Here is a 25,691-nt window from a genome sequence, read left to right on the forward strand (position 1 = left end):
AAGACAGAGCGGGAGGAAAATTTTTTTCAAAAATTCACCAAAATTCTAAATATTGTGCTAGAGACTTTCCGTTTGTTGCAAAATGAAGGTAAATGATTGATTGTTACTCGAATGTAATAATTATGGCTTACGGATGCGTTTTTCGATCATTTCGGTCGAGTCAAAGTTGACCGAATGTTAAAATTTTCAGTTATCGTGATTTCGATGTAAATATTAAAACACTGTGAAGAGCTAAAGGAATGATATATTTTTGTTGTATTCTACATGAAATTGCGCACATTTTGAAGTATAACTTATGTAACGAATAATATGAAACGGCGAAAAATTACAGCAAGCTGACGCAAGAAATGACAGGATTTTCAGCGGAGTTCGCGCAATGCGAGCGGAGGAAAATTTTTTTTCAAAAGTTCACCAAAATTCTAAATATTGTGCTAGAGACTTTCCGTTTGTTGCAAAATGAAGGTAAATGATTGATTGTTACTCGAATGTAATAATTATGGCTTACGGATGCGTTTTTCGATCATTTCGGTTGAGTCAAAGTTGACCGAATGTGAAAATTCACTTTGGCTGCTTGGTCCTTCTCCAGCATCCCAGTCTAAAACTCGCCTAACACGCTCACTTCCGACAGGCAGTATGCGCCTTTCACGGTCCTGACGCCTTTGTGACATATCTGCAAACGTCCTGTTGCAGCACGAATACGCAAACACTCGCCAAAGTTCTGCAAAACACGTCTGTGTCAAAATATCGCTCCCGCAAGGTCCGACGCTGATGCTATCTGGCGTGAGTAGGAGGGAATTCGCGCATGAGCGTCTGGGTGATGCTCAAAAACAACACAACACCTGGATCCGTGAACTCCCAGCATCCGCCAAGGCGCGTGATTTGAAATCTTCCACAAACTAGGCCTATAATTATTTTTCCGCGAATATTTAAAAAAAGCATTTTCAGTCGACGTTTGCAACGTCCACTCGGCATTCGACAGACAATTTTTGACGATGTTTAAAACGTCCAACAGGCGTTTAAGGGTTAAGTAAATTGGACAGATACACTAATGGATGGACATCTAAACGGACTTACAAATCACCTTCCTTCATGCATGTTTGACTACAAAACTTTCAACAGTGCACGAGGAATCTAAACAACAAGCACAGCAGATAATTGGTATACACACACACTTGGATTTCATTCCATCAATGAACAATGGTTTACTTTTATACCAAGTTTGACTGGAATCCTTTTAAATGTGTAGGAAGAGTTGTAAGGATGGACAATCACTCTCTAAGCACATTTATACATGATAGTCTAATATTTTACCAAGTTTAACTGAAATCCCTTCAACACAGAAGTAATTGCAATGAAAAAGTAACTCAGACAGACAAACAGACTGACTGACCTTAGTAACAAGTCTAACTTAAATCTTTTCAACTGAAATCTATTCAACCATGTAGGAGCAGCAGTGATTATCTGGTAAATGTCAGACGCATCGCCAGACAAGCAGATTTAAGACCTCCCTTCATACAATTCTGTTCCAAACGTATATCTTTATACCAAGTTCAACTGAACTCCTTTCGTACCACAAGGAGTTACAATGACCAAGGTAAGCTAAACAAATACAATGATGAACAGAAGGACAATCTCCCATCATGGGCAGCTTTCCAAGATAAACTACTTTTGTACCCACTTAAGACTGCAATCCCTTGTACGTACCATGTATAGAATTGCAATGGCTAAGTAAAGGCAACTGGTATACAGGCAGTCCCCGGTTATCGGCGGGGTTCCGTTTCTGAGGGCGTGATGATAACTGAAAATCGCCGCTAACCGAAAATCGGCGATTTTCGGGGGTTATCGGCGCCAGAAAGCGACGATTTTCGGTTATCGGCGCCTCTGTTAGGTATGTATCGGCACCAATACCCAATTATCGGCACCGATAAGCGGAAATCGGCGATTTTCGGTGCCGAAAATTGCCGATTTTCGTCACTAGACAAGCCCCATAAAACCGAATCTCTGTTAACCGAGCCCCCCGTTAACCGGGGACTGCCTGTACTCAAGAACAGATGAACAATCTGCTTTCTTGCACATCTATCAAAATGGTCTATTTTACATGGATACACTTACTATTCCATCTACAGTAAACTCCCTGTATTTGCTGGGGATGCGTGCAGCAACCCCACCCCCCTGCAAATAGCTAAAATCCACGAATACTTTAACACGTTAACCACTATACAGCCATTTGACATTTTCCTCCTGGCCCCATGACTTCATATCCCTCTCCTTCCCAGCTCACTGCTGACAGCGATTGGGGGTGACATTGGCCAGTTGTTTGGTAGAGTAGAAAGGTAAGAGAGTGTAAAATCTATGAGACACACGTGGTTCTTAAGGCGATCTATATTCATTTTTGTTCCTCTAATGCCAAATAGGCCACCGGTGGCTCAAAGATAAATTGGACACTAGTGGCTCAAGTGGCGATGCTTGTCACGTCTTTCATACGTTTTATCCTTTGTACACTGGTGGTACACACTGTAATAACCTACTAATTGTTAACTTTATTTTACAAGGCATTTTACTTTATATATATATATATATACATATATATATATATATATATATATATATATATATATATATATATATATTGTTAATATATATATATATATTTATATTATATATATATAATATATATATATTATATTATATATATATATATATATATATATATATATATATATATATATATATATATATATATATATATATATATATATATACATATATATATGAGAGAGAGAATAGAAACGGATTAATTAATCATTTTGGCAAATTATATCTTGATTTCAGGGTTGCAATATACAAAAACAAATTAAAACACGACATGGTCAAACTTTAATATTTTTGCTACTTGACTTGTTTTGTAATTTTTAATTACTTACTTACATACACACTCTTACGGAGTAGAATTTCCTTTATCCATGCATTACGTATGCATGAAGAAAATTCTACTCAGTAAGAAGTGTATGTAAATCAGTAATTAAAATCTAGAAAATTTTTATGGTCATGCAGAATCACCATCAGATGATGATTACAGCCTTGATGAAAATTCAGTTTCCTCCCAAAGTGAATCTGATTTTATTTAGAAGATGAAGAAATTAGTAGCTATAGCAAATCAGAGGATGAGGGTATTTTGCTACCAATGGCTAATGTAACAGAAATCAAGCAACAGTCATCTGAATCAAATGTAAGTACTGTGTGGAAAGATGCTGTTGTTCTCCCCAGGAACTTTGTATGTACGACAAGTTAGAAAGGGGTACAAGAAAGGGGCTTTTGAACTTCTCAGAACAGCAGTAGTCATTGCCTATATACTATTCAACAAATTTCACACAAACCAATCAATTTCAATTTAAAAATTTTGTGAAACTGTAGTGCTCTCACTTTTGAAAGGTAAAGCAACTGAAGATATAAAGACAGGAAAGGAGTTTTCACCCAATGGGGGAAAAAAGATCAGTTCAATTTTGATTGAGTTGGAAGGGTAATGTAGAGAAGTGAGGAAAAGATGTAGAGGATGTTATGAGATACTTAGTAAAAATGAAAGAAGCCAAATTGCAGCATGTAAAACCATGGGAGTAAAGACAGTACATGGTCAATGTGAAGGCAAGCCACATTCATGCCTTTCATGCTTTGAAAGAATGAGTTCAGATGGTATTTAAAACACTTTTTGAAATACAGGTTGACCACCACTAATCCAGCAGTCAGCAGTCCGGAACAATCAGTAATCCGGCACAAATTTCGGCTAGAGTTATTTCTAATGTTTCCGCACTAATTTTCAAAATTTCCCGGTCGCTGCACTAACTTGCTCGCCGCCGCCGCCGATTTGGTGGCGCTGTGTGCTGCATCGACAAACTGGAGGTGTTTGTAAATGCAAGCATGCTTTTGCTGTTCCATTTTGTACATTTATTACTGTCTTTTGGCCTACGCTAAGGTATATCGTATAGGCTATATACTGTATACGGTAGCCTAGCCTACATTATACTGAACTCTATTCACATATTAACAGCATTATACAAACATCAACATAACGAATGTGCATCTTTTTCATGGATCTTTTAAAAAGTTATGCTTTACTACTGCATTGTATCGAATTGCGATATTCTCATATTGCTTTTTGTACTATAAACTGCGATCAATGTTTTGTTTTGGAATCGATAACGCTGGTGTTTATTTCACCGCATTTAACTCAGTTCAAAAGTGCTTTTCTTGCTTCTAGTAAGTGTAAATGAATATAGATACTTTGTTTATTTGGGACAAGGATATTTTTCTTTATACGAAATGTTTTAAGTCTAAATATAACTTAAATACTTCGAAAATTAATATAGCTATTTTTTTCGTTAATATATGACGTTCATGGAATCGCTGGCTGGCTGTTTTGGGGGCATGTTTGTTTTGTGTAAAAAAATCAAGATGCCGTTAGCTATTTTCTCTTGATTTCATCATAATAAGAGCTTTACGTATTTATCTTTTATCGGCGTGAAAACAGCAGTAATTTGTATTCTTTCATGCCCAGTAGTTTTAAAATACATTCTCTCCAATTTACGGTCGAGTTTCATCCATGTTGCTGATGCACGATAATTTATAGTCATTAGCAGCTTGAACATTTGTTTTCTCAGCTTCAGCCACAACTTGCAGCTTAAAGTTACTGAAGCAGTATATTTCCTTGCCGATCTTTTCTCCAAAGCGAATAAGGGTATAGTGTAAAAAATATATCAGTCTTATTGTACAGTACTTAACGTCATTTGTAACATAACGACAGTAATTGTTTGACCGTACGATAGTTGAAATACAAGCAAAACAGTTGTTATCCGATACCATTAGTAGCAAAACAACAGTTTCCCGTTCGGCTGTTTATGGCTGTACGCATTTACGCAAGAGTATAACGTTACTGACAATACTTTTATCATTCTCTTTTACTTTTTTAACTAGCAGATGGAATAAAGAGACGGAGGAAAAGAAGTTGGTCTATTGTAAGTTGGTCTCTCTGCTGCCTGCGCCAGCAAAATCTAAAAATATTTCCTAAATATTTTCGTATCGGTATTAATTAATTAACCCCAATGTAAACTCGAAATATCGCAATTCGAGCACTACCTGTATTTGATAATTGTCTTTTCTTTATTAACCAACTTGTACTGATTTATGGGATATTTTAATTCTAAGTGAGGTGCTTAGCTACTGGGTTTCGTGTATTCTAGCCTAATAAATGGCTAATCCAGCAAAATGGCTAATCCGGCACCCTCCAGGTCCCAGTGACGCCGAATTAGTGATGGTCACCCTGTATTGTACTTTTTTGCTTACTTTTCACATGATCACTATCATGAATATTACAATTTTTTTTTCATACTCATGATTTTCAGCCCAAAAAAAGTTGATATTTAAAACACTTTTTCAAATATTGTACTTTTTTGCTTACTTTTTACATGATCACATTATCATGATTACAAATTTTTTCCTTTATAATTCGGGAGGGTTGCTTTTATTTTTTTACTTTTATAAAATTCAATGATTAAACTTAGATTTGCATGCATTCTATGGTGTTTCTAACCATTTTATATGCTTGTATAAAATGAAAATTAAAAAATCATAAAAATCCAAAATTGTGCCACCAGTGGTACATGTGGCCTTTAAGTCTTGTTTACAATGTACCACCGATGGTACATAAGGTGGTTAACATGTTAAACCCCTCTAAAAACACTTAGAACTGCCTATTTTGATAGTTCAAACACAAAAAAAAAAACTAAAAATGCTTATACCCGAGTATTTTAATATTTTATCACAAAAAGTGCATTAGTTATGAAAATTATATGAAAATACAGTAATTAGTGAATATTTCTCAGTGAAAAATACAGTGAACAGCGAATTTTCCGCAAATAATGGGTAGATACATTCCACAGAGAAATCCGCGAATACATGAGTCCACAAATATTAAGACTGCGAATACAGGGGGTTCACTGTATAGGGAAAATTCAAGGAAATGAATAAAAATAAATCACATGCATCAATCACTGTATCTATTCTTTACTTAAACTGGCCCAAAGTGAATACAGTAGAGTATAATGTTTCCTGGCCTTTAGATACCTACCCAGACTAAATATGAGGTGTACCCGCCTTCAGGTCATTACCCAGAAATGTTCTGGCCTTCATATCATTATTTAAGGCAAATATGAGGTTTTCAGGACTTGAAATCATATTCAGGAGTATATGAGGTGTGTGGGCCTTCAGGTCATTAAACAGAGTAAATTTAAGTGTACTGGCCTTTAGGTCATTACCCAAAATAAACTTGAGTTATTCTGGCAATTATGTCTTGTATGAAAGCAAATATGATGTCTGCTGGCATTTAGGTCATTAAGGGATTTAAAAACCCAATAATCTTTAAAAAATTTGATTTGCTGAAAAAATTCTGTGGCTTGATAGGGTTCAAGAATGTGTCCACGAAATATTATGCTAAAATTTGCCGTATTTCTCTAGTTATGGCCTAAGATGTAACAATAACTATATACCCATAAAACACCAGTAGCAACTATAGTTTTTTGGATATATATTACTGAAAACTTCCTTTGAAATTAAATGTATAATGTCAATAATATCCTACTCGAACCTTTTTAGTTATTCCTAGTCATGACAACGCACAATATACCATGACGTCTGGCAGAGTTGCCTATAAACTTCCAAGCTAGAAGGACACGTTTTTTCATGCTCGCTAGCCTTGACTGAACTCTGTATTTTCTGCGCTGTTTTTTGTTTTTTACCGTGCCTAAAAGGTCAAGAGTTCACTTCATGCTTCTAGAATGCGGAAAAGCCAAGTGGAAAAGTCCAGGCAAAGTAGAAGAAAGAGTTCAAGAAATTAGTGCCATAGAGGGAATGGAGCGACGGAGAGAGAGAGAGCTGTCGCCCATCAAACGGCGCAAGCAGCGATCTCTGCTGACCAGAGACCAACCACATCCACCCCTAAACGCCTTTTTTTGTTTTGTTCACTACCAAAGGGCAAAGATATTTTAGAAAAAGAAAGCAGTAGCTCGGAGGCTGATATTATAGACGATCCTGAAAATAAAATGATCATAATAAGTGAAGCAAGACTTGATGAATTACTTGAATCAAATCCCTAATTGTGAATGTAAAGTAATTCCCAGGATCCATTTGGCAAGGGATGGATTCGAGACACTAATAAAAAAAGTGTAGGCAACTATGATACCCTAGAGTAATACCTTGCAGCAAGATCAGACAGGGGGACCAAGAACCTAAAATTTATAAGAATGTGTCTTAGGCACATAAATAATCAATTAATATTCTTATTTATAATCATTTTGCATTAATTAATACCCAAAAATAAAAATTAAAACCATAGAATTAATTGTAACACAGTCTTTGAAGTCCCTTTTACTTTTTTTATGTAACTAAAACTTTGAAGGCCCGTTTCTCAAAACATAAGTTTTTAATTGGTTAAAATGCATCTCCTCCTTAGTATTGGACCAATCTAAATGAAATTTTAAATATAACATGGGGAAACGTGGTAGATTAAAACAAAGCCGGGGATTTTCAATATTTTGAGTTTCTGATTTTTGGCAATTTTTTTCTGTAATTTTTCTGGGAAAATTTCAAAAAAAAAAAAAAATTAATATTTCGAAAAATAATTGAAAAATCAAAAATCCCGGCTTTGTATCGAAAATCCATATGTGTTTTATACGTGGTTCAAATCTCATCCCTTAAAACAAAAAGCAAAGGAGGAGATGCATTTTGAAAATGGCCATTTTGGCCGAAAAATGCTCTGGCGTCACAAAACCTAAGGTCACTGAACAAAAATTTTTTCCCAAAGTTCCACACAATATCCTTTAACAAACCCCTATATATCAACAACCTGTCGTTAAAAAGTCGGAAACCGCCCGATCCCCTTAACCAGAGTGAATATTTGCAACCTCAACTGGTAGTCTGTTCCAAAGCGAGACTCTTTCATGTGAAGAAACTCCCACATTGGCTTTTAAGTTCCAGTTTCCATATCTTGGCAACTACTGTATATTTCCACATATACGACGACTGTAGTATAAGACGACTGCTAAATTACAAAACCATCTGTGTAAAGGCTATCTTTTGCAACAACAGGTATTTTGTGAAATATTGGTTGTGTAAAGATGATTTTATTACCAATGCTGTTTTACTTACTGTATCCTTAGAAATTAAAAATAAATGAAATACAGTAGACCCCCGCTTATTCGCGGCTCCGGATTCACGGCTTCACCTATTTGCGGATTTCTCTGTGGAACATATGTACGCATTATTCATGGAAAATTTGCCTATTTGCAGTATTTTCACAGAGAAATATTTACAGATTACTATATTTTCACATCATTTTCCTGACTAAATGAACTTTTTGTGATAAAAATATAAAAATATTCAGGTATAAGCATTTTAGAGGGTTTTTTGGTGTTTTGAACTATCAAAATAGGCAGTTATAAGTGTTTTTAGAAGGGTTTTAAGTATTCGCGGATCAGAGCTATTTGTGGGGGGTAGTGGAATGCATCCCCCATGAATATCAGGGTCAACCATAAGGCCGATTCTGTATCATGTTCTTCCTACACATTGCCTAAAAGGGAAACCATTGTTTTGTTCAAGTTTCATCACCAATCACAAACAACCCCTAATAACAATGCGATAATGTACAATAATCATCGTTCGTACGGCTGAACTGTTCTAAAACTGTTCCAAAATTGTTATTTACCACCAATGAATATTAAGTTACACAATTAAACTACTGTACCATTAAAATTTCTGAAAGGTTACTGAAAGATAAATGTTGCTGTGAGCACAGCCATAACTTGAAGTTTACATTTTTTCAGCTAGGCTTGCATAGATAAAAGTTGATTTCATTGATATGGAATTACTCCTCAAATAGGCTATTTAATATGAAGATATGCTAATAAAATATAAGGTAAAAATGGCTGTATTACCTTTATTATCAGTTTATTTTATATGCGAATCTTTTCATGTATGTCGGTGGTTATCACACCAAAGCCGAGGCTAGCCTACCAATAAACATCATTTAAAATTCAAGGTTTGATTTTTAGTATGTTAGTGTAAGAGGACCCTGAATTTTTAGGGGCGAATTTTAGGAAATAAAGGACGTCTTATACACGGAAATATACTGTACTTAAATAAACAGATTCCCAAAAATCTGTTATTTAAACCTTTCAGTACCTTAAATGTTTCTATCGACTGACCTCTTAACCATTAAACGCCAAGCCTCTATTTACAAAAACGTCTCCCGTATGCCGGCGGCGTTCGTGAGTTAGCGCTGCCGGAAAAAAGTTTTTTCAAAAATCACAGCACGCTTAGTTTTAAGATTAAGAGTTCATTTGTGGCTCATTTTTTTTCATTGCCTGAAGTTTAGTATGCAACCATCAGAAATGGAAAACAAAATCATTATCATATATAAATATTGAAATATATGACAGCTACAAAAAATTTTTCATATATAATTTTATACAAATCGCTGAGCAAAACGGTTAAAGCTAACGGGTTATTTTGTTTTTCTTTGTATTGTACACTAAATTGCAATGATTTTGGTATATAACAAATTGTAAAACGATCAAAGCAAAACACAGAAAATATTATCACAAAATGATGCATGAATTCGTAATGCACGGACATAAAAAAATGTTTTTTTCAAAAATTCACCATAAATCGAAATATTGTGCTAGAGACTTCCCGTTTGTTGAAAAATGAAGCTAATTGATTGAATATTACTAGACTGTAAGTGTTTTAGCTTACAATTGCAGTTTTCGACCATTTCGGTCGAGTTAAAGTTGACCGAAAGTAGAATTTTTTCTATTTATCGTGATTTATATGAAAATATTTCAAAACTGATAAACGCTACGACCATGAGTTATTTTCTGTTGTATTGTACATGAAATTGCGCACATTTTCATATATAAAACTTTATGTAACGACCAATATAAAACTGTGCAAATATTACAACAACATGACGAAAGAAATTCTGAGATGTTCGGCTGAGATACTGCGCAGACGTAAGGAAAATGTTTTTTTCAAAAATTCACCATAAATCGAAATATTGTGCTAGAGACTTCCAATTCATTGCAAAATGAAGGTAAACAATTGAATATTACTAGAATGTAAGAGTTTTAGCTTACAATTGCGTTTTTTTACCATTTCGGTCGAGTTAAAGTTGACCGAGGGTTGAAATTTTGGCAGTTAACGTGATTTATGTGAAAATATTTCAAAACTGATAAAAGCTCCAACCATGAGCTATTTTCTGTTGTATTCTACATGAAATTGCGCACATTTTCATATATAAAAGTTTATGTAACGACAAATGTAAAACGATGCAAACATTACGACATCGTGACGAAAGAATTTCTGAGATATTCGCCGAAAGTTACATGCGCAGACGTACGGAAAAGTTTTTTTCAGAAATTCACCATAAATCGAAATATTGTGCTAGAGACTTCAGTTTGTTGCAAAATGAAGGTACATGATTGAATATTACTAGATTGTAAGAGTTTTAGCTTATAATTGCGTTTTTTGACCATTTCGGTCGAGTTAAAGTTGACCGAAGGTTGAAATTTTGGCAGTTATTGTGATTTATATGAAAATATTTCAAAACTGATAAAAGCTACAACCATGAGCTATTTTCTGTTGTATTCTACATGAAATTGCACACATTTCCATATATAATACTTTATGTAACAACTAATATAAAATGGTGCAAACATTACGACAACACGAAAAAAGAATTTCTGGCGCGGACGTAAGGAAAAAGTTTTTTCAAAAATTCACCATAAATCGAAATATTGTGCTAGAGACTTCCAATTGGTTGCAAAATGAAGGTAAATGATTGAATATTACTAAAATGTAAGAGTTTTAGCTTACAATTGCGTTTCTTTACCATTTCAGTAGAGTCAAAATTGACCGAAGGTTGAAATTTTGGCAGTTATCGTGGTTTATATGAAAATATTTCAAAACTGATAAAAGCTACAACCATGAGTTATTTTCTGTTGTATTGTACATGAAATTGCGCACATTTTCATATATAAAACTTTATGTAATGGCTAATATAGAACAGTGCAAAAATTATGACAAAATGACGAAAGAATTTCTGAAATTTTCAGCCTAGTTACCGCGCGGGCGTAAGAAAAAAGTTTTTTTCAAAAATTCACCATAAATCGAAATACTTTATTGTGCTAGAGACTTCCAATTTGTTGCAAAATGAAGGTACATGATTGAATATTACTAGAATGTAAGAGTTTTAGCTACAATTGCGTTTTTCGACCATTTCAGTCGAGTCAAAGTTGACCGGTTGAAATTTTTGTAGTCAACGACGGTACGCCCACTTGGCACCCAACAGACAATTTTAGTCGACGTATGATACGTCCAGTAGGCGTTTACGGGTTAATTGAAGCTTTTCTAGAGTAAAAATTGAGATTTTCTGGCTTTTGATATCCAAAATATTTAACAGATGGTATTAGTTTGGTTTCTTCTACCTGTCATGCTTCTAGTCTTTCTCAGTCACTTCTCTAGGATGGCAACCATAGGCAGCAAACACATGAGAGGTTAACTCATTTTTCCTATTCATAAATTTATTTACCTATTTTCTCTGTGTCTTCTTGCAACAGTTTTATTGTTGTATCCTTACTAGCACTGGTAAAAATTTTTGTCATCAGCAAACTTGCTTATTTTGCTATTTTAGGATTAGAAAACCACAGGCAAAAACAACTAAATTAATACCATCCAGTAAACACCTTGGATATTAAGGAAGGCTGAATACATTCATTTGTATTCACTAGAAATGTATTAAGAGAAACCACACTAAATCTACCACAAGATTTAAAATACTCAAAGACAGTCTAATTTTAAAAGACTACCAACATAGATAGTGAATAATACCACTACTAACCAGTTCAAGAACTGATCAGCAATCAAGCCTCTCTTGTGATTGGTTTCTTTTTATTCATCCTTTTAGTGTTTCCTCAGATGGACCAGCAATTATTAAGGCACCTTTATCCAAGTAACTCCATGTAACTTTTAATACTCTTCAAAACATATGATAATTTCCACTCAGTAAAAATAAGAATTATGTAAGGGTTAAAAATTATACAATCAATATATATGAATTCAAATTAAGTCTTTTCCAAGAGAATGCACGGCATTACCAAACAGCAGCTAGTGTTTAAAGCTAAGCTTACAAAACAACAATTGTGGAAGGACATACTATTTTCAATTTAGACAAGAGAAAAATTTCCCTTAACCAAAACTTGATCAAAACCTATGTTAATAAATATACAGTACAACATTTTGAAGCAATGTGTGGAACCAATCAAACTTTCCTATCTGACACAAGAAAATGTTACATGTGCATTTACATGATCACTTTATCAAAACGATAAAATACTGTCACATGCTTTACATGGGTGATACTTGATACTGTGACCACTTCCTAGAGTAAAATTCATTACGTATTAATAACCCCAAAACAAAAGCTGACCACAAGTGGTGCATTAGTAAATCTGAAAGTCCAATTCAGTGTACTTTTCTGCTCTTTAGAGAATCACCAAGAAATTGTTATGTAAAATAATAATATAGCTTTTATGAACTTGGTAGTTTTATAAAAATAATATTAATAAGTAAATGAAATTACTGAAGACAAAAAGCAATTTTGAAAATGTAATAAAATCACTTAAAGATTACAAAATTAGCAAACGACTGATAATGACTAACAATAACTATTGTTTACAGAGCTGCATTATTACAGTTATCTAAATATGCTCTATACAAAGAAATAATAGTAAGATACAATACCTCCAGCATAGAAATTTTTGAGAGAGGGACGGACAACAACAAACCAGACTGGTCCTAAGACAAAGAGCTTGTAGAGAACTGCTCCATGGTTTATGAATGACTGAGCAACACATGGAACTGCACAATCAGATATACCATTTTGATTGAAGACCACATCCATCTGAAATTGAGTTTCACATGATAAATTGTGCTGACTTATTACAGAAAAATCTTTTAACGTTATGAGGAAGCCCACAATGTTGTTATCTCCACCCCATGATTCATGCCTTAAACAATTCTTACCTCATGTGCCTCTTTGCCGCCTCCTGCAGTTAGAGGTTTGCATACTGGGAAAATATACAAAATAAAAAAATTAATTACACGAAAAATGTAACAAATGGAGTTCCAATTATAGCAAATACTGTCATGTAAGGTTACTTAATATTCTTGAAACTTCACGAACAGGTAACAAATTCTATATTGAGAATATATGACTAACAAAATATGGTCGTGGAACAAGGCCAAAAGATATTAATACCCATGAGAAAAGGAACCAGGAACCTCAAATACAAAGTTATCTAATGACTACCGTTAGATGAGTTTTTGATAAACTATAGATAGTGAAATATAATTATCATTCTCTCCAGCTGATTCGAGTTAAGATACTACCACTCCGTACCAGAGGAAATCAATGAAATTTATATGAGGATAAAATATGGCCATTTTCTTGAGTGTATATCTTGGTATTGTTAAAATTTCACTTAAAATCCTTAAGCTTTTCAAGGCATACTTTGCTCATTATCAGAGGAAATGAAACTAATCAGAATTTCTACATAGCCAGATAATTTACTTAAGGTTCCTGCTGGACTTCACCTAGTTGACCATTCATAAATTAAGCATAAAATGTGTAATTTAACATATTTGACTTCTAGTACACAAAAAAGTCAAGAGTTTCAATATTTGTTAGTAAGGAGCAAACCATCTTACCTACAGGAAAAGTGACATTTGCTTCTTTTAACAAGACTTCATTAGCTTTTAAATCACTAGTTGGAAGCAGAACAAATCTTGGTGTGAAGACTTCCTCTGAAATGCAGCAAACATTGACATCACACAACTGATGATTATTGCACTTTAAGAAAAAAATTAATTTAAAATAATGATTTTTAAGATAAAATCAATTTTTTAGGTACTTACCCACTATCATTTAGCTTTATCTGTGACTACTTGGCGCGGGTTCGACAAGTGTTAAAATTTAAACAATCATTAACAAAAGCTCCCAATAGTTACTCCCCCACCCTTCGGTTGCTCATTCTACTCTTAATCTCTTAAGAGGGGAAGAGGGAGGGTTTCAATGATAGAGGGAAGTATCTAAAAAATTGATTTTATCATAAAAATCATTATTTTTGAGGTGAAACTTAGCCTCTACCATTTGGCTGACTCCAACAGTGCGCTGGAGGCGGGCAAGAGATTCCCTATAACTGAATTATCAGATATTATAAATATCCTCAATGCTGTTTGCCTGATGAATACGATCCCATGGCAAGTACTTGTCGGATGAGGATCTTCGTCAAACAAGGTCCATAGGACATGGAACATGAACCCCAAATGTAGCCACTGATTGAAGATGTGCAACACAGAATGTCAATTTATAGGACCCTGTGCCTCAGACCTGCAGAGCTGACAGGAGCTACAACCACAACTAAACTATGATCCCTCAAGAGTTACCACCTACCTAATACAAGTTGCTGTGGTACCTCACACCCAAAAACAACAAGCCCAAATTGGAAGAAAAGTGGTACTTAATCAGCTCAGGGTAGCTTACTCCAATGAGGAGCAATGGCTCTGCAACATAACGTAATTAAAAAAGAGACTTTGTTTGCCCTCATCCACAAACATATAAAGCAAAGACAACTACAGTATGCAAAATGATCCAAATAAAGTGGTGTACAGTAAACTACTGTGTACGAACCATCACATACAGTTCCCCTTTACCCTGGAAGGAGACTCCTTATCTGTTTGTGACACATAAAGGGAAGACTAGGAGACAATCTCCCCTGCCAAAACCAGAGGTGCTAGCATACAGCAGTCTTCATACTGGATCTCTAAGTCCCACAAGTAGTTAGAAGCAAAAACAGAGATACACCTCCACTGCACTGCCAAGACTAGACAGTCTAGAGAGAGGTGCTGGTGAAAACCAATAGATGTAGACGCTGCTCTGACATTGTGTGGTTTCGCCTCCAAAAGGGGACAAACCTCTGGAAAGACCGCATGGTGTGCCTCTAGAATTAAGGACTTAACCAAGAATGGCATGGCATTTTTTAGACATAGAAAACTCAGGCTTCCTGACAGAACAAAATAGGTTGCTACACTGCTTCCTTACAAGTCTAAGATGGGATGTATAATACTTCAGAGCCCTAACAGGGCATGAAACCAGCTCCCCTTCCCCAGGAGTTAGTTTCTAGTGAAGGGATAGAGAAAACTCTAGGAAGAAGTTTGGCCTTAACATTGTTCTTGCACTGAAAGGAAGTCAGAAGAGATAATTCTGTTCCAAGACATGAAAACCCTATTAATGATGATATTGCTTGCAATTCGCTTATTCTTTTGGCCGAAGCCAAGGCCACCAGAAAAAGGGTTTTCAAAGAAAGAACCTTGAGAGAAGCCTCTCTCAGGGGCTCAAAAGGAGGACCTCTAAGGTATTGTAAGAAATAATGTATCTAGGTTCCATAAAAGAAGTTTCTGAAGAACCTTCGGCATTTCCAGTTGAAATGAGTGTACTGCTCCACGTACGTCAACATCCTTTGAAATATCCAATCCATTATGCCTTAAAACAGAAGCCAGCATGGACTTATAACCCTTGATGGAGGCAACAGACAAACCCTTAGCACATCTTAGGAATCATAGAAACTTGATTACATTATCAACGCAGGTGCAAAGACATGAAATGCCCCTGGACTTGCACCATGATCTATATAGTTCCCACTGTTTTTTATATAATACATTAGTGGACTTTCCCCTTGCAGCGAGGACAGAGTTCCTAAACTACTGTGAAAAGTCTCTAGCTCTGAGGAGCTTATCGACAGTTTCCAAGTGGTAAGGTGAAGGATGTTGATATTTCCATGTAGCCTCCCTGTCCCTGTCTGTTGAAGTAGATTTGTCCAAAAAGGTAACTGCCTGGGAACTTCTATCGACATTTCTAGGTGGTCTGTGAACAAATGTCTCCTCAGCCACCAAGGCGCGATTAGAATCATGGTGGTGTTCCGGGATTCTCTCAATTTCTTGAGCTATTCCTTCAACAGTGGAATTGAAGGGAAAGCATCTACAAATAGGTTTGCCCATTCTAAAGCCATGCCGTCTACTGCCAGTCAGGTTTAATGTCCATTCATGGAAGAGTACCTATCCTGGATGACTTGGCATGTCTGCCAGAACACTCAATCGACCAGGTACAGACTGGGGCATTAGGACAATGTTCCTCTCCTCTGTCCAGGAATAAATCCATGGTAATGGCTACTAACATTTCTGAATTCGTGCCCCCTTGTCTTCTTAGGTACAACAAAGACGTTGAGTTGTCCGAGAAGACAGAAATTACTTTGTTGGTCACTGCCCTTTCCAGCTTCTGCAAATCCTTCTGGATAGCCAACAACTCCTTGCAGTTTACGTGCAGATTCTTCTCGACTGGGGACCATACTCCAGAAGTGAGCAGATTCCCTATAACTATACCCTAGCCCTTGTCCGGGGCATCTGAATACTGTAAAGTGAGAGGTCTGGACTTGGGGACTCGAGAGACTTCCCTGCAAGCAGTATTTCATCAGACATCCACCAATGAAGTTAAGGGAACAGATCTGTGTTCCAGAGCACTATCTCATAGATTGGCTGCGACTCTCTGTACCAGTGCCTCCTTTAAGTGCAACTGAAATGGTCTCATCTGTAGTTGAGCGCCTGGGACTAACTTTTCCAGAGAAGACATGTGACCTAACAGAGACAGCCAGCATTTAGCTGGCATGCTTCATGAGGAGCCAAATTTGCTTGCGAATGACAAGAGATTGTCTACTTGAGCACTTGTAGTATAGAGGGATGAATAAATTTGTTTGTATTTAGCATTTCCCAATGTTTTGTGAGAGAGAGAGAGAGAGAGAGAGAGAGAGAGTAATTGTCGTTATGAGTGGTTCGGTTGTTGGAGTTCGTTTACGGCGCTGTCTGTCTGTCGGGAGTTTTTCGGTTTTGGGGAAGTCTTGGGCAGTTGAGGTCAAACCTTGAAAGTGGACGGGGAGTTCGTCTGGTTTTTTTTGTATTAACATTAATGGTTCATGTGTCTCTTCTTTTTTTTCGTTCGTTGTTGGTGGAGGGTCGGTTTTAAGTTTTGTTTTGTGGTTTTGTGTGCTGTGATTGGCGACCGTGGACCTTTATCCATCTCCAGCAACCGAAGATCAGGGTGAGTGTTGTGTGTTGTTTTGTTTGTGGGTTTGAATTCCGCCACAGTAGGACAAACCTTGAAAAGAATAGAATCTATTACCATGCCCAGGTAGGTAACTCTTTCAGATGGTTCCAGTGAAAACTTAGCTACGTTTATCAGTAACCCTAGGGCTTTCGCTAAACCCGGAACTAGCTCTCTTGCCCTCAGGCAATCCTCCCTGGACTTTGCAATGATAATCCAATCGTTCAAGTACAGAAGTATACTTACTCCTAATAAGTGAAGCCATTTTGCAAAGGGGGAAAAGACCCTGCTGAAAACCTGAGGTGCGGAACTCAGTCCTAAACAATGAGCTCAAAATTGATGTCTTTCCCCCAAAGACAAAGCGTAGGAACTTTCTTGAATGTTGGTGAATGGGGACATGAAAGTACGCGTCCTTCATGTCCACCATAGATATCCATGCCTCTTTCTCCAAGGCAGCTAAAGCCGTGGAGACCGACTCCATGGAAAAAGGAAACAGTTGGACAGAGGTTGAGCTTGGATCCATCCCAATCCCAAGCAGGCCTCCAACCTCCCGTTGCCTGTGGAACTAGGAATAGCCTGTTGTAAAACCTGGAGAAGTAGCTGGTATTTCCTCTATAGCTGCCTTCTCTAACAGAGAAGAGACTTCCTGACTCAGGACCCTTCTCTTCTGTGGGTTGCCTTTGCAAGACTGAAAGGCTATGGACTGGTTTGATAGAGGCGACGAACTCCTGAAAAGAATGCAATAGCCTTCCAAAAGTACTTTTTCTGCCCAAGCATCTACCCCTAAGCATTCCAACACCTGAGCGAAGAGGCCTAAACCTGGCCCCCACAGGTACCCAAGGGCTCAAGGACCTATTCTTTATTAGACTTAGGATTCTTGTTATAAGAGGGGACAAAATTCCCTCCCCCTTGCAGAACAGGATTTGGAACTTTGCTGGCAAAAAGATACTTTCCTCTTTCCAGTACTTGGAAAGGAAGACCTAGTAAAGGAGGTAGCATTGCCCAAAGGACGTCTAAAAGAAGAGGAAGACGCAGGAGACTTCCCTTTAGAAGCTTGGGACTGATTGATAAAAGACCTATTCTCTGTCTTCCCAGTCTCCTAGGCTACAGATGCAAACAGTTTTTCTTCAATAATCCCAAAAGGATGTGCTGAAATTATAGACTGTTTACTAAGGGGGGAAACAGATGAACCAGCAGAGAGCAAAGCTGCTCCCTTCTGCCAACTTTAAGGTTGCTCACGACATGGGATAGCTCCCCTATCACATCAAGAAATGCCTTGTCTAGGGCGGCAAAAAACCCTAAGGCCTTAACAAAAGGATCCCTGGCCAAAGGAGGAAGTTCACCAAACTCCTTCTAGCACTGTTCAGCTGTGTTCAGAACAATTTCACTGAAGGACACAGCTTCGATAGCGTTAGTCAAACTCTTATACGTATCCTCAGCCTCTGGAACAGAGAAATGCAACCTGCCTTATGCAATAGCGCCTTTCTTAGTCGGAAAAATCATGGACAAAACAGCGCCATCCACTACCAGATCAGGAGGAAAGGGGAGAAACTCCCCCGTCCAATACACTATTGACTTCCTAGCATGAAGGAAGGCTAGCATGAAGGAAGGGAGACAAATGAGAGGATCCTTTAGAGATCTTCTTGGGCAAAGCCTTAGCAATAGAGTCAAATCTTCCATATACAGAATCTGATAGCCTAAAGGAAGGAAGAGGAGAACAATCAGACACCAACCTGGAAGCCCTTAGAGAGTGAGCAGTGTTAGAATACTCCGGTGAAAAGAACTATGGATATCTGTCCAAACACAACTGAACCAGTTCCTTAAAACCTGAGGTGACTGCTTCTATGTGTTCCTCTTCCTTATCCGAGGGGTAAAGCAGGAGAAGGAGAACTTTGAGAGGAAGAGCTGGGCCTAAACAAGTCTTCCTCATCTGTGACAACTGAAGAAGCCTCAGAACCAGATGGTCTTGCAAGACCCGGGTCGGTGCTTGAATTCTACTAATCCACTTTGGTAAATATTTGAACTGAGAACGGTCTCGAGAAAGTCTGGCTGACACAAGAGGGCGAGAACCCTTTAACCAAGGCGACTTGCCTTCCAACACAGGAAAAGCATGACCTGTTCCCTTGATACCACTAAGAACTTGTTCGCTCACACTTACCTCCTCACCTCTCTTGCTATATGAAGACTCATGCATCACAGACACTAACTGTGGCCCAGAAGAAACTATGGCCTACTACTGTCTCTTGAGGATTTGCCAACTCTTCCCTTGGACTTGATGAGGCGGCAAATGGACCCGATGAAGCTTTCCACGCATCCACCTGATGCGTATTCTAAGAAGACGCATGAGGAAACTCACGTGGACTCAACACTTCCTGGGGCCTCGAATATCTGACAGGATAAGTCTTAGGTTTAGAAAGACAGCCCATAAAAGCTGCAAAGCCTCAGAAGCTGACACTTACTACCTGAATGCCTAACTAAGGACTCCAGACTCCTTGAGGCAGCTGAAGGTGCAGCAGCATCGTTCAGTGCTGAACGGCCATCGGTTACTTGGTTCAGACAAATAGCTAAAATAACCTTGGGATAACATATTCAAAATCAAAGGCCTAGACCTTTTCACCCTAGCTTGAATGTCTTTAGGTGAGAGTAATTTGTGTTTGTCCATTGAGGACCGAGAACAAAAGGCAGGAGATGGGGCAAAGCCCATGAACATCCTAGGATGTTAGTCCTCATTTGGGATCCCTGGGACTACCAGGCCTGTCAGCAGGAGGAGTTGATGGGACAGACAAGGCTTCATCCACGGAGTTGCCAATGGAAAGAGGGGACACTGTCCCTGTCAATGCACTAGATACATTAGATGCAAAAGATTCAAATTTGTTATATAAAAATTCAATCCTAGATTTTACAGACTCAATATCAGACTGCATTGAATCTAACCTACTACCCTGAGCTGACTTAATGGGTGTGGAAGGATGTGAATCTACTTGAGAAGAAGAATCAATAGCCCTATCTATCTCCTGATCATAAGTTAATTCTAAGGAACACTTTGTTACAAGACTAGCTGTTCTCTTTACACTCTACACCTATCCTTCTCTCTTCTAATACGATACTTTACCACGTTATCTATTTCTTGCAAAAAACATTCCCTGCAATGATCACAACGACTGTCCAAATCAGAAGTTACCTCGTGACGATCAATGCATAATTCATGTGTATCGTACTTCAAAGAAACCAATCTGGTCTTGCAACTGCCTACCTTGCAAAATCTAAGAGATTTTGATAAGGGAGACTGAGAAGAAGAATCCATAGTGAAACAACAAACCACAGTATAGACGATCCAATTTGATAACCAAGAAAACAAACCAACAATTCACACACTTGTCTACACAGCCAGCCAATTTCTCCGACAAGAGTAGAATGAGCAACCAAAACATTCAACGTTTTACCCCCACCCTACAAAGGATGGGGGAGTAACTATTAGGACTGTTCGTTAACAACTGTTTCAATTTTAACACTTGTCAAACCCACGCCAAGTAGTCGCAGATAAAGCTAAATGATAGAGGGTAAGTTCACCTCAAATACGCAATTAAGTCATATTCCTAGATTCACTGAATAATTCCCAAATAACTGATTGAGAAGTAAAAACTGAACAAGTAAGGTTACAATAGATGAAATGTAGCTGGAGCCTCTATGCTGCAAAACTCTATAAGTAGTAACCTATTTCAGGGAAGCAACAAGAGGGAAAAGAAAAAACTTAGAAAGTCTAATATGTTATAGATTAAATATTAGTTTTCTTTATTTGAATTAGGCTGCCATTAGATTTCATACTTATGCTGTGGAAATAATTTTTCTCTGATGGGGCTGGTCGTAAAATGAGTTCTCTCCAGTCTCCCCTGTCCTATATACTTTCTCCCAGAACTTTTATTAGGCCTAAGTCTTCATGTACCGTATCACTTTCTTCACATCCCCGTAGTCTCTCTTTAAGTCACTGGACACCACATCTCTCTATAACTTTCTCATCCATAATACGATCTTCTAACTGCACCCTAGCCACTAACCCTGACACTCTATTGCTATAAATTGTCAAAATCCCATATTTTCCTTTTAAGTGCCAAAGTTTTGCCATAGTTTCTTCTTTATTACAGGGATACTCTTATTTACCAGTAGTCTAGCTGTAGTGAAAGTTGTTAGTTAATAAATATACATTACAGTATAATGTAATTAGGAACTGATATCACTGCTAACTCAAGTGTTAAGCATTTAGGCTTCTTTTCAGTACAATGTGATGTGCTAAAAAGACAAGTGTGAAAAAACATGTTTAAATTACAAGTTAACAGTGTATATTCCACAAATGATATGTTTTGAGTGACAACTGCCATCAACACAAGTGCTTTACAAGAAATCTGACAACACACAAATGATGTTCTCGAGTGTCAACTGAACTAACAAGATAATAAACACTAAGAACTTCATTAATAAGATCATCCAAAATACACTAAATTATAATCTTACACCTCATTAAAGAACAATTCTGTGATGGCAGGAATTTTTCTCAAAGTTAAAAACAATACAAAACCAAGATGAAGTTAAATATTGACTGCAGCAAGACTGCTAGACAGAATGGTAACCTTAAAATTTTAAAGCTACAACAGCAGCTCTCCCTTGCTCCCTCATATACAGGCAGTCCCTGGTTATCGGCGGGGTTCCATTCCCAACAGAGTGAAGATAACCGAAAATCACTGCTAACCGAAAATTGGCAATTATAGAACTGATCCCTGGTTATCGGCGCCAATAACCAGTGATCAGTGCCACTGATAAGAGGCGATCGGTGCCGATAACCGGTTATCAACGATGAAAATCTGGTTATCGTCGTTGCTAGACAAGCTCCATAAAACCGGATTGCCGGTAACCGAGGCTGTCGATAACCGGGGACTGCCTGTAAACTAATGTCATTTTTTTTTAAAGAACACATGACCTGCTTTGACAGTAAATAAGCTTCTATACATTTCTTCAAAATGAAGCAGTATAAATTCTAATAACATGCAAAAATGCGGTCATCCTACAGGCATCATTAACTCATCCATGATTAAAGTTAATTTGGAATCTCTCAAAAAATCCATTAACAGATACATTTCTTCTACCTCTCATTTTAGCTATGATTACAAGACTGACAAGAGTTTTTGAAATGCTGAGAATAATACTTTATTGATAAGCAATATGAGCAAGCTGAATACAACAAAATTTAGACTGTCTTCATCATTTTAGGGGTACAAGACAGTGATGAAACCCCAGATATATATTTTGAGAGAAGTAATCTTATTATATCCCTGGAGTTATCAAAGGTTTCAAAGAGTGCATGTACATTGTCAAATTTCTTTTAAATATTTTTAGATTTGTCAAATTTCTTTTAAATATTCTTAGGTGACTAAAAACTTAAATATAAGGACAACTCTACGGAAGTAACCCTGTTCATGTGACACTTTTCATATCCTATAACAAACTTCACAGCAATGTCATGGTCAACCTTCAAGTTGTTTATTTATTTATGAAAGACAGTTTAATAAGACCACAGAGTTAGAAAAGATTTCATACCATTATTATATGAATTTTCATAGTAAAATTTATTTGGATATACTACCATCAAAGATAGCTTATATCTCTGTGCCAGCAGGTGAGTCAGCATTCAAACAAAAGAAGAATGACTGGCTGACCCAGATGACTGTCTAGTACTGTACACCTGTTCTCCACCAGCTGTCTTTTGAACGTTTTAGCTCGTCAGAATTCCCCTTGACAGTCCACTTAGTTGTGAGAAGGTTGGGCTGGTCTACTTCAACAGTAGGTAAGTATCCAAATAATAAAGTTTTATTATGAAAATTCATATTACTGTATTCGGGATGAATCTTGTCTGCTGATAACGAGAGCAGATTCCGACACTGAGAAGAGGATGGTGAGTAGTACAGTTAGACAAAATCCGCTCAGCCAAATTGAGCTAAAGGTTTCTTGGACGAAACCCAAAACATCCTTACCTGATATGGAATCCTTTCTGGATCTTACCGAGAGAGCTATAAAGTCTGAAAATCATTCCCTCTGAGGCTACTATGGCTCTACAGAAGTCATAGAGCAATTCTTGTACATAAAATTTGTTCAATACTTTCCTTAGAGTAGAAAAAGGAGGAAGGCATATGAGTCTGAATTGGGACAAATTTGAAGAAATACATCCACCACTCAAGCCTGAGGGCCATCAAAGGAGTATTAGTAGACTGGTCACTCGTGTTCATCTGTGTGCTAGTTCCTGTTCATCTGTGTGCTAGTAAGTTCACATTAATTTGAGTGCTCCTCCAATTCCACAGCGATTTCTGACTTGTGGATGTAATGAAAATTCCGTAGGCAGAACTTGCCCTTCCTGAACCCTCACTCACCAAAAGCATTGTTCTTGCATGAAATGAACTATAGAACCAATACTATGTCATTTATTTTCACTCAAAGAGGCAGTCTTTCCACTATGACTTAGCTTCTGACCATGTGCAGTATTTGCGCTGCAGAAAAAGTCTTCCATATAGGCAAGAGTTCGAGCTCTTAGGGATAAACCTACCAGGAATCTTCGACAGTCTTTCTACCATCCTAACATCTCTGTAAGGTTCTTCAGGTGCAATGTTGACCATTCTATGGTGTATTGTAAGTCAGTGTCACAATGGTGGGAAAAAACAAAACTGGAAGTAGATTTAAGAATAAACTTGTTAACTTGAAGTTTCAGCGTCCCTCCTACAGAACCTGGGACAATGATGGTCCTGATTTACTTAAAAGTTTAATTAATGTTCGCTGTAAGTTGCAATCTGTTATGCTGAGACTGCACAGTACTTATGCCTTATTATTCTGACAAATTCTCCAGTGATGCAAATGTCCTAAGGAAGCTTCCTTAAGGGCTAAGATTCTTCGAGAAGAAACAAGAATTGCCCATTTATCTTACAACAGAAAAGTCTGCAAATTGTGAGTCTGCCCTTATCCCCAGACAGAGAATGGACTGAGCCAGACGACGCAACAGATTCTTGGCCTCCAGAATACTTGAACAAGTCGACTAAGTAGAAAAAGAATTTTTGCTCTCAAAAGACAACACCATCACCCTATAAGCAACGAATTCCTTGTGAATACTTGGTGCTGTACAGGAGCTTAAATGAAGCACCCTGAACAAAAATTCCTTCCCTGCAAGTACACGTCCAAGGAACTTGTGCAACTCAGGATCTATTGGTATGAGGAAAATACATAATTTTTTTGGAAAGTCACTAAAGCCAGGCTGGAAAAAAACCTGAAGAATGGAGATAGATATATTTAGTTGTTCAATCTCAATATGTCCAACACTATGGCACCAACCACTGGTTGCTAATGGCCTAAGAAAAAATCAGAGGTAAAATCCCAGTGAATTACCAACATCTGCTCCATTTCATTCTTCTCTAATCACAACCTCCTATTGAAGAATGAAATACTTCTACTGGAAGAGATAAGAAAAAATGGCTATACTGCAGATGATGCCAGTGGAGGGGACACCGTGAAAGGAATTTTAACTCTCTTTCACTAACTCAAACACCTAAGGTTCTGCTCCTTCGTAAGTCTCTCCAAACATGCTCTACAATTCGCTTCCTACTGGAGCCTGAGGGCTGAACAGATCCATGAAAGGTATACAGTATAAGGCCTGTGAGAAAGAGGTACGACTTTGTATCAATATATCCTCCCTTATCAGTTTAAAAAGTCAGGCTTAGAAGGCAACCCAACAAAGAAACCAAAACTGCCATCTCATGTGCAGGAGAAACCTTTGATGACAGATAGGAGCTTTACTGCTCTCACTCTTCAAAACTGAGACGTACAAACATGAGAACATTCTCCCTGCATCGTCAGAAATGTCCTTGACCATGTTATTCAAAAACTCAAAGACTCTTCCTCAGCAAAATCCTGCTGGTGCCACAACTCTCTAAGATGGCGCCACACTCTCTCTAAGCTGGCGCCACAAATACTAAGCTGGCAACACAACCTCCCAAGCTGGTGCAGATAAGAGGCAATCATAATGAGAAAAATTTCAGTAAAAGACCTGGACAACTTACTCTGTCTCAGCATGTCCAAAGCACTTTGACAGGCAAAAAAAAAAAAAAAAACAAATCTTTGACCAAAGATAGTTTTTGTGCCGATAAGTGCCTGTACGCCTGTACCATAAGAGGCAGCTCTCCACAACTTCAAAAAACCAGAAAACAAGAGCTGGCAGACTTAACAGAAGCTTTGTGTGCCAAAGTACAGTACAACATAACTTATGAAATGCAGTTTAATTGCAGGAGAAAGCTTGAGTTTCTTCAAATACTTGATAAAGTGAAGTACAAAGCTCCAGCAAATGCAGAAAAACCAATGGAGAATCCTCCAATTCAAATCCTTCTTCTGCCAGAAGAGGAATTGA

General features: G+C 37.5%; 1 protein-coding gene across 6 annotated transcripts in view; it reads right to left on the reverse strand.

The window, feature by feature from the left end:
- The window catches only part of LOC136855906 (inositol-tetrakisphosphate 1-kinase-like), a 146,590-nt gene that overhangs the window by 71,077 nt on the left and 49,822 nt on the right, over window positions 1-25,691 (reverse strand). For all 6 annotated transcript variants that reach the window (XM_067133386.1, XM_067133365.1, XM_067133376.1 and 3 more), the window contains 3 exons: window positions 13,813-13,908; window positions 13,129-13,172; window positions 12,847-13,006 (listed from right to left, as the gene is read on the reverse strand). In XM_067133386.1, the coding sequence (XP_066989487.1) occupies window positions 12,847-13,006; window positions 13,129-13,172; window positions 13,813-13,908 (300 nt within the window). The remainder of the gene's footprint in view (window positions 1-12,846; window positions 13,007-13,128; window positions 13,173-13,812; window positions 13,909-25,691) is intronic.

Source organism: Macrobrachium rosenbergii, chromosome 3 (assembly GCF_040412425.1).
Source record: "Macrobrachium rosenbergii isolate ZJJX-2024 chromosome 3, ASM4041242v1, whole genome shotgun sequence".
In the NCBI taxonomy this organism is placed as follows: domain Eukaryota; kingdom Metazoa; phylum Arthropoda; class Malacostraca; order Decapoda; family Palaemonidae; genus Macrobrachium; species Macrobrachium rosenbergii.